This window comes from Jaculus jaculus, chromosome 23 (genome assembly GCF_020740685.1).
Source record: "Jaculus jaculus isolate mJacJac1 chromosome 23, mJacJac1.mat.Y.cur, whole genome shotgun sequence".
NCBI lineage: Eukaryota > Metazoa > Chordata > Mammalia > Rodentia > Dipodidae > Jaculus > Jaculus jaculus.
Window position 1 is genome coordinate 9,352,190 of NC_059124.1, and position 8,448 is coordinate 9,360,637.

Consider the following 8,448-nt stretch of genomic DNA (forward strand, 5'->3'; position numbering starts at 1 on the left):
CTGCGGCCGCCATGGCATAGCCTGAGAAATCCTCCCAAAGTAGCAAGGTCTCCTCAGTCTCCTCCCAAGTGAGGCTGTCACAGTCGTCCTCAAAGTCATACTCCCTCCTAGAGACAGGGAACCCATGTGTCACGGGGGCACTACGGGGCTCCGGCCTCGGGCGTGGGCACTGGCACGGGGCAGGTGTGGAGAGGGCACTGGGGTGGCCCTGTGGACTCACAGCTGGCTGAGCATGCGCTGCATCTCCTCGTTGATGCTGAGGCCTGGGCTCTCCTCCTCGTCCCCCTGGGGCGCGCGGGGCCCGTCACTCTCCGGCAGGGAGGTGTCCTCCTCCGGGGCAGCCTTGCGCTCCCGCTTCCGCCCCCCCATGGATGGGACCTTAACGGGAGACAAGTGTCGAGACTACCGGGGTGAGGCCGGGTGCGTGGGGAGAGAGGGCCAGCCAGGGGAGGCCGCGGGCGGGGGGCAGCAGGGGCCAGCGGGGAGGATGGGACAGACAGAAAGAAGGGACACGGTTACTATGACTGGAGGGCAACACGGACAGTCACCGAGACACGGGCAGACACACACAGATGGGTGGGCCAGGGCGCTGCAGACACAGAAGGAAGAAATGGAAGGAAAGGAGAAATGGGAGAAAAAGAGCGCAGTAAGTAAGGTAAGGGGAGAAATGGCTTGTCATATCTACATTGGTAAGTGTCCGACAGTCAAAGAGGAATCGGTTTTTCTTAAAAAAAAAAAAAAAAAAAAAAAGAAGTCTTTCTGATCAAAGGACTCAACGGAAAGGAAAGTTTCAGGTTGCAGGAAGCTGAGGGTTTTGCTGTTCACTATGGTGAACTTGAAAGAGTCGAGGCCTCACAGGCCACGGGAGACAGGAGCAGAGTCAGCAGACGGGGAAGAGCTAGGAAAACGGACAGGAGACTTCCGTGCGGACGGTCCAGTGGGTCAGCCTCAGTGGCCAGAGGGCGAGGGTGGTCTAGACACTGGGGTTGGGACATAGTAAGCTTGCGTGAGGGCAGACTAACCAGCTTCTTCTAAGGAGAGAGCAGAGAGAAGATGAACGGCACAGAGGAGAGAAGCAGACAGAGGAGGGGGAGGGGGAGATGGCGTTAGAGATCGCGTCCAAAACACTCTGGAGGCTGCTCCTTGCCTCCCGGCCTAGTCCCCCCAAGGGCCCCACGGTTCAAAATACGACCCCCCCCCCCCGCCACCCAAGAAGAAGGGGGACGGGACCTGGACTCCACCTGCCCCAAGCTAAGAGCCGGGCAGCGCGGCTCGCTCACCTGGAACATCTGGATCATGTCTTCACAGTTGCGTTGCTGAGCCAAGTCGCACAGCTTGGCGGTGATGTCAATGCGGCGGCAGATGTCCATGTCCACTTTCATGGCCTTCTCCTGGATCTTGGTGTCCAGCTCTGAAAGATTCTGTCCCAGGAACACAAGGAAAAGTGAGAAGGTACCCAATCCCCCAGGGTGGGATGGAGAGATAAGGCGGCAACAGGACCCTCATCCTTCCTAACACATCACTTGTCGCCTCTTCGGGAAAGTCTCCTACCCTCTCACACCCTGGACAGGACATCGCTTTTCCCCAGGGCCCTTCCCACCACGCTGTGCACACCCACTGGGGCTGTTCATGAGACAGGCTCCCTCACAGAGGCCACCAGAGGGTATGGACCGATGCTGGGACAGGCAGACTCCCTCAAACCAACAGCAGTTCTTAGCCTCTTGGGACTCATGAGCCCCAGGAATGAGAGACCGATGGGGTGATGTGTGGGGAAAGCACTGTAACAGTGGCGAGAGCTGACGCTTCTCTGGCACCAAGCACAAGCCAGGCACCGTCCGAGTGACTTGCACTCTCTGGACAACCCGACTAAGCCCACGCCTTTGTTTTCCACATTCCGCAGATGCGGCTGGAGCTGGGAGGATGTGGCGGTAAGAGAAACGGCCCAAGGTCACGGCGCTAACAAAAGGCAGAGCCAGCATCCCGAGCTGGGCAGCTGAGGGCGGCCTTCCAGTCCTCATTTTCCTGATCCGCCCACCGCCATCTCCAAAGTGTCTGGATCATAGGCATGGGCCACTGCACCTAGCTCAGAGCTGCCGTCCCACTAACTGCTTAACAATCTCTTGAAATGGCAAGGCCATACTGTCTCAGTGACAGGACTCAAATCTCTAAAAATTGTTGATTGATGTGTCTGGAGAGATGGTTCAATGGTTAAGGCACATACTGCAAAGCCTAAAAGACCCAGGTTCGATTCCTCAGCACCCACATAAAGCCAGATGCACAAAGTGGCACATGAGTCTGGAGTTTGTTTAGGCCCTGTACTGCTCATTCGCATTCTCTCTCTCTCTGCAAATAAATATTTTTTAAAAATACTTCATTTGTAATTATTTATTTATTTGAGGGGGGGGGAAGGCTGAGAGATAGACGGAATGGGCACGTGAAGGCTTCCAGCCACTGAAAATGAACTTCAGATGCATGCACCCCCTTGTGCAACTGGCTTACGTGGGTCCTGGGGAATCGAGCCTCAAACCAGGGTCCTTTGGCTTTGCAGGCAAGCACCTTAACCGCTAAGCCATCTCTCCAGCCCAGTAAATAAATAACTTTTTTTTTAAATTATTTATTTATTACTTATTTGAGAGTGAGTATGGACACAGCAGGGTCTCTTGCCACTGCAATCCAGCTACAGGTGCATGTGCCACTTTGTGCATCTGGCTTTACGTGAGTACTGGAAAACTGAACCCAGGCCAGCAGGCTTGATTTGCAAGCCAGTGTTGTCAACACTGAGCCATCATCTCTCCAGCCCAGGACACAAATCTTTCGCTCCTTCTTTGCCTAATGAACGAAGAAAGTGGTGAGAGTTAAAAACCTGAGAGAGGGGCTGGAGGGATGGCTTGGCAGTTAAGGCGTTTGCCTGCAAAGCCAAAGGACCCAGGTTCGATTCCCCAGGGCCCACGTAAGCCAGATGCACAAGGTGGCACATTTGCTGTGGCTGGAGGCCCTGGAGCACCTGTCCTCGTTCTCTCTCTCTCTCTCCCGCCTCTTTCTCTCTGTCAAATAAATAAATAAAACCTGAGAGAGTGACGATGAGGGGGTCAGGCGGCAGAAAGGAGAGCAACAGGCCAGAAGCAGTAGCCACCTGAGGACCCCCAGGAGCCCAGCGGGAGGGCTAAACTCACGTTGCTCATGAGTCCCTTGAAGACCACCAGCTCGGCCTTCAACTGCTCCACCTTCATGGCTAGCTCCTCTTGGCAGGCATCGGCCTCTTGGGCCTCCTGTAGCCGGGAGGAGATCATGAGGCTAGGGCACTGTCCACGCAGGCAGAAGTAAAGAAGAGAGGAGGGGCAGGGCGAGGGCCCGGCGGTGCCCTGAGGAGGATGACGGGGTGGCCGCCCTCACCTCCTGGAGTTCATTCACTCGTTCTTGCAGCTGTATCCGCACGGTGTACTCCTCTTCCCACCTGGCAGACATGGAGAGGAGAGAGCGGATATATGGGGCCAGGGCACCTCCTGCTCCCGGTCCCCACCTCCTGATCTCAGGCCCCAGTCTCCAGGCCTGGCTCCATGAGCAGGGATTTGCTGAGACAGGAATGTGTGGTCAGCTGCAGCTGCCCGGCAGCACCCGTCTTTCCTGGCAAGGGTACAGCTCATCAGCTGTCTGCCTGGAACCTCCAGGTCATGCATGCACCAGGAACTATATTTAAGAGCTACTGCCGCCACTCTGGCCCTCCCGTCCCCGCTGGGCCCCCAGCTCCACCTGCTGTCCGGCCGGCTTGACCGTGACCCGCCCCCCACGCCCCCCACCCACACCAGACCACCAGGGCCCGTCAATCCAGTCTCCCACCTTCAGTGGCACAGATCCGGTCTCCCGCCTCCTGCCCGCACAGAGCGGAACTTGTTAGCCCGCCGCCCTGCCTCCTGGGTACCATTTAAACCTGTGAAAGCATCTGCAGGACACAGGCCAGATCAAGAGCCACTCAGCAGCTGGGGGGGGGGGGCACTCCAATTTCTTCCCCTCAGATTTCACAGCCCCTCAAGGTGAGCCACAGAGCGGTCACAGGGCCAGCTGTGACACCTAAGGGCCCCCTCAGCATCATGAGCGCGGTGGCCGTCAGAAGCCAGGTGTCACTGAGACACCTACACCCCGGGCGAGAGGGGGGCCAGAGCATGACAAGGCCCCTCGCCACAGCAGAGACCGCCAGGAGGGACGCTGGAAGCCACGCTTCACGACAGAGCAAGGCACACAGGGGCATTCCCCACCCCCATTTCCATTTCATAACAGATATCAAAGCAGTGGGGGCCACTGCTTGGGACTTAGGCCTGTAGCCTCAGGACACGTCCCTCCAACCACAGCGCCCAGATGGACAATTCTCCCCTCCCCAGAGCCTGTTCACATAAGCTCTGGACACATTCTGCACAGGCTTCTGCGGGCCCGAGAAGGCGGGCCAAGGGCAGCAAGGGAGCGGCCCAGAAGTGACACAGGGAAGCGAGGGCGCAGCTGGAAGCCAGCTTGCTGGCCCTCTCCTGCGCCGCCCTGCCCTCTCTGCTCCCGTGTCTCCCTGCTCTCCCTCCCGGCTTCCTCAACCACAGCCGCACTGCAGTGTTCCTAATAATAACTTCTGCCATCATCCCGGCTGCGGCCCCTCCCGGCTGGGCTGGTGGATGTGGCAGCCAGCCTGGCCGCCACTCTGCCGGCTCACCACACAGCTCAGCTTCTGGCCTTCCTCGCTCCCTAAGGCCCCCTTTCCAGCCAGGTCCCTGTATGTCTCCCTGCTTTTGTTGTGGCATCCGTGGGCCCTAGCATGAGGCTATACTTTTCTTTGGTGAATGAGACTCTTTGTTTTTTGCTGGGCCTTGGTTTCTTCCTCTGCAATATGAAGGTGAGGGACCCCCCTGTGTGCCGACGTCCCTGAAGGAAGCCAGCAAGACCAAGGAGAGGACAGCAACCTGGCACAGGTCACGGGGGAGGGGACAGGAAGAACTGACACCAAACTCAGCAAATTCATGCGAATTTGGCACGTAAAGAAGCTAAGGAAAAGAGGGACAGTAAGCTCTTACGGGACACAACGTCTGAAAAAGGAACCATCTGCAAATTCACGAGGGCTCTACACAAGTGTACAGAGTGACCTGCATTCAAACTGAGTCTTTCTTAGGTCCCCTTAATGAGGATAGAATTTAAGCAATTTCTGTATACTGTGCATTTACCAGATGTCTCTCCTGAAAAAAAAAAAGTAGCTAGGCGTGGTGGCGCACACCTTTAATCCCAGGACTTGGGAGGCAGAGGTAGGAGGATCAGGCCACCCTGAGAATACAGAGTGAATTCCAGGTCAGCCTAGGCTAGAGACTACCTCGAAAAAAGAGAAAAAGAAGAAGAAAACACCCCAAAAATTGTATCCTTGGGCAGAAGAGATGGCTTAGTGGTGAACATGTTTGCCTAGGAAGTCTAAGAACCCAGGTTCGAATCCCAAGGACCCACGTAAACTAGATGCACATGGTGGCACAGGTGTCTGGAGTTTGTTTGCAGTGGCTGGAGAGAACCTGTGAGCCCAATCCTCTCCCTCCCTCTCTCTCTAATAAATAAAAAAAACAAAAAAAAATTAAAAAAAAAATTTTAATTGTATCCTTGGGTTGAACAGAGAAAGCAGAGGGCATTCCTGTATTGGAAAAATTGAGACGGGGGTGGGGGGGGTGGGGAGATGAAGACAGAGGCCAAGGAGGGTGTGATGGTACACACCTTTAATCCCAGCCCTCAGAAGTCAGAAATAAGAGGATCACTGTGAGTTCGAGGCCAGTCTGGGGGTACAGAGTGAGTTCCAGGTCAGCCTGGGCTATATATAGTAAGACCCTACCTTGAAACAAAACAAAACAGCAGACTCCAGGAAGCCTCAACTCCTTCCCAGTTTAACTCAAGCTCCTTGCTCTGCTCGGGCTAAAGACAAGGAGGCGCGGTGTTCCTGTGGCTGTCAAGCAGAGAGAGCCAAAAGGAGGGCAGGGGCCCTGGGGTGGGGGGACCAGGGCTGCCAGCGTCACGCACCACGCAAACCTACCCATGGGCCTCCTGCGTGGCCGTGTGCTGCACAGCAATGAGCTAATCGTCCCCAAGGAATAACCACTGCTCCGGACAGCTGGGCCAAGGACAGACGCTCGCTCAGTCTAAAAAGATGCCCCCGAAAAGCGCAGCTGCTCCCATGGCTCTGGAAGAACTCCAGAGCTGCCCATGTTCCCCTGACTGTGTTAACCCCTGCAGGGGCGGCAGCATGCCAGTCTCGAGGACGAGAGAAGGTTCTAAGGACACCTACAACATGGACAACAACCATGGGACCCAGCGTGAGGACTGAACCCAGGAAGTGTGTGCAGTCCCGTGGATTCCAGCAGTTGGCAGTTTCCGAAGGCCGCCCCCAGACCCAGCAGGAATTTCTCACATCCAGCCAGTCCTTCTCCACTACTGACCAGACACCAGCCCCTGCTGCACCCTGGCCTGCACAGGTACTGTCTGAAAGGGTCACAGTAACTGAAAGGGTCACAGTAACTGAAGTGAGACTGAACTTCCCAGACCAAGTCCTCCCTCTGACTGCCATCTCAGCCTTTTTCAGCCACGGCCAAGCACTGGCTCTGCCAATGCAGAGGAATGGATGGGACTCGTTACCAACCATCCAAGGAAGGTCCTGATATATACCCACCTCCAGTGGTCTAGTATGACTTCCTGTCCTCTCTCAGAAAACCACGTTTTTGTTTGTTTTTTGAGGCAAGGTCTCGCTCTAGTTCAGGGTGACCTGGAATTCACTCAGGGTGGCTTTGAACTCACAGCAGTCCACCTACCTCTGCCACCCAAGTGCTGGGATTAAAGGTTTGTGCCATAAAGCCAAATCTTACTCCTAGATCACACTGGGGGAGCCCGGAAGACACCCTCTTGCTGTAGGGTGTGCCCATGTTCTCAACTTCCTGACGTGGTCTCTCGGCTGGCCGTTCACACTTCCGTGGCCAGGGCCTCCCCTCTGACTCCTGTCAGTCCGTTTGCTCTTTCCCCATTTCTTTGCCTGCTTCAAGCAATGCCTTAAGGTTCTGATGTCACCCCGTGGAATCAGACTGAGTGCCTGGCTTCGGTGGACATGACTTGGGGAAAACCTTGGGCCTCACCATCCCCTTCCAACTTCATTAAATTTGGCTTCCCAACTTAAACCTCCACCTTTTCCCCTTATGTGAGGCTCTTCAACCCTAAGCTTGTCCTGCAGGCTGAGACCAATGGGGCCAATCAAGGCGGTCCAGATGCCACTGCCCCCTCAAGGCCCACGTCCCTTCCAGAAGGCACAGAACTCTACAAGTCAGCAGTCGTCCACCTCCAAACACTGCAGCCTCACACGGGGAGGGAAAAGATGGAATCTCCCAGTGTTCTTAGCGTCTCTGGGATGCTTCCTGACATGAGCCCCACTTCTGCATTCCGTGGGGACCCCGTGCAGCACCTTGCAAGCTCCTCACTGTACAAACCGGTCGTTTACTCTTTCTCTGTGCACCGTAGAGCTTAGGTTCCCCCCGCCCAAACACACACTGGTCCCGGGGACCCCCCCCCCGCGGGTAATTCCCCGCCCCACGGTGCGCGGCGTGTCTCGAGCCCCGGTCCCCACCTTCCGCGCCCCTACCTGCGCTTGTACTCGTCCCGCTCCCGCTTCACTTTGGCCAGCACGTTGTACAGCGCGCGGATCTCGGGGGTGATGGTGTCGATCTGGACGCCCACGCCGTCGGGGTGCACCCACGACAGCCCGGGGCCCTGCACCAGCGTGGGCTCCAGCCCCGGCCCGAGCCGGCGCGCGTGCGAGAAGGACCAGATGGTGCCGGGCATGAAGCGGGCCGACGCCGAGAAGGCCGCGGGGCTGCAGGCGGACAACGCCGGCGGGAGGCAGCCCGGCGCGGGCGCGGGCGCGAGGGGCGCGGCCGGGGAGCGCGCGGGAGAGCCGGGGAGCCGCGCCGCCGCGGGGCCGACCGCGGCCGGCCTGGCGCCCAGGGGCAGCGCCCGGGGCCGGATCGGGCCGACGAAGCCGGTCTGCACGGCCTGGTCGCGGCGAGCCGGGCCTCGCGGGCCCCGCTTACCCTCCTCCAGCGCCTGCTGCAGCTGCTTCTCCAGCAGCCGGTTGCGGCGCTCCAGCTCGTGCACTTTGGCCAGGAAGCAGCGGAAGCGGAGGTTCAGCGTCTTTAGCACGCTGATGTTGGAGCCCAGGTCGTTGCGCAGAGCCATGGCCGCGGGGGGCGCGGGGCCCGGGCCCGGGTAAGCGGCCGGGGCTCCCGAAGCCAGCGGCGCGGGCGTCAAGTCCCCAATCCCGCCCGAGGGGTCGCCTCCCAGCGGCTCCCCCGGCGGCGGCCCGGCCAGGCCCTGCTGCTCCTGCTGGAGGAGGAAGAGATTGGGGCCGAATAACGGATTCATGGCTGCGCCTTCTGCGGGGAGCCGGGGCCGAGTGCCGGA

General features: G+C 58.0%; 1 protein-coding gene across 7 annotated transcripts in view; it reads right to left on the reverse strand.

Moving 5' to 3' along the window:
- Iffo1 (intermediate filament family orphan 1) overlaps nt 1-8,409 on the reverse strand; it is a 20,841-nt gene extending 12,432 nt beyond the window's left edge. For 3 of the 7 annotated variants that reach the window (XM_045139647.1, XM_045139649.1, XM_045139646.1), the window contains exons 1-7: nt 7,631-8,409; nt 3,394-3,454; nt 3,174-3,269; nt 1,281-1,421; nt 1,023-1,031; nt 221-378; nt 1-107 (exon numbers count right to left, since the gene is read on the reverse strand). The exon at nt 1-107 is cut by the window's left edge and continues 14 nt beyond it. In XM_045139647.1, coding sequence (XP_044995582.1) covers nt 1-107; nt 221-378; nt 1,023-1,031; nt 1,281-1,421; nt 3,174-3,269; nt 3,394-3,454; nt 7,631-8,409 — 1,351 coding nt within the window. The remainder of the gene's footprint in view (nt 108-220; nt 379-1,022; nt 1,032-1,280; nt 1,422-3,173; nt 3,270-3,393; nt 3,455-7,630) is intronic. The other 4 variants (XM_045139650.1, XM_045139648.1, XM_045139652.1 and 1 more) reach the window with 2 other exon arrangements.
- Nucleotides 8,410-8,448: the final 39 nt, after the last annotated feature.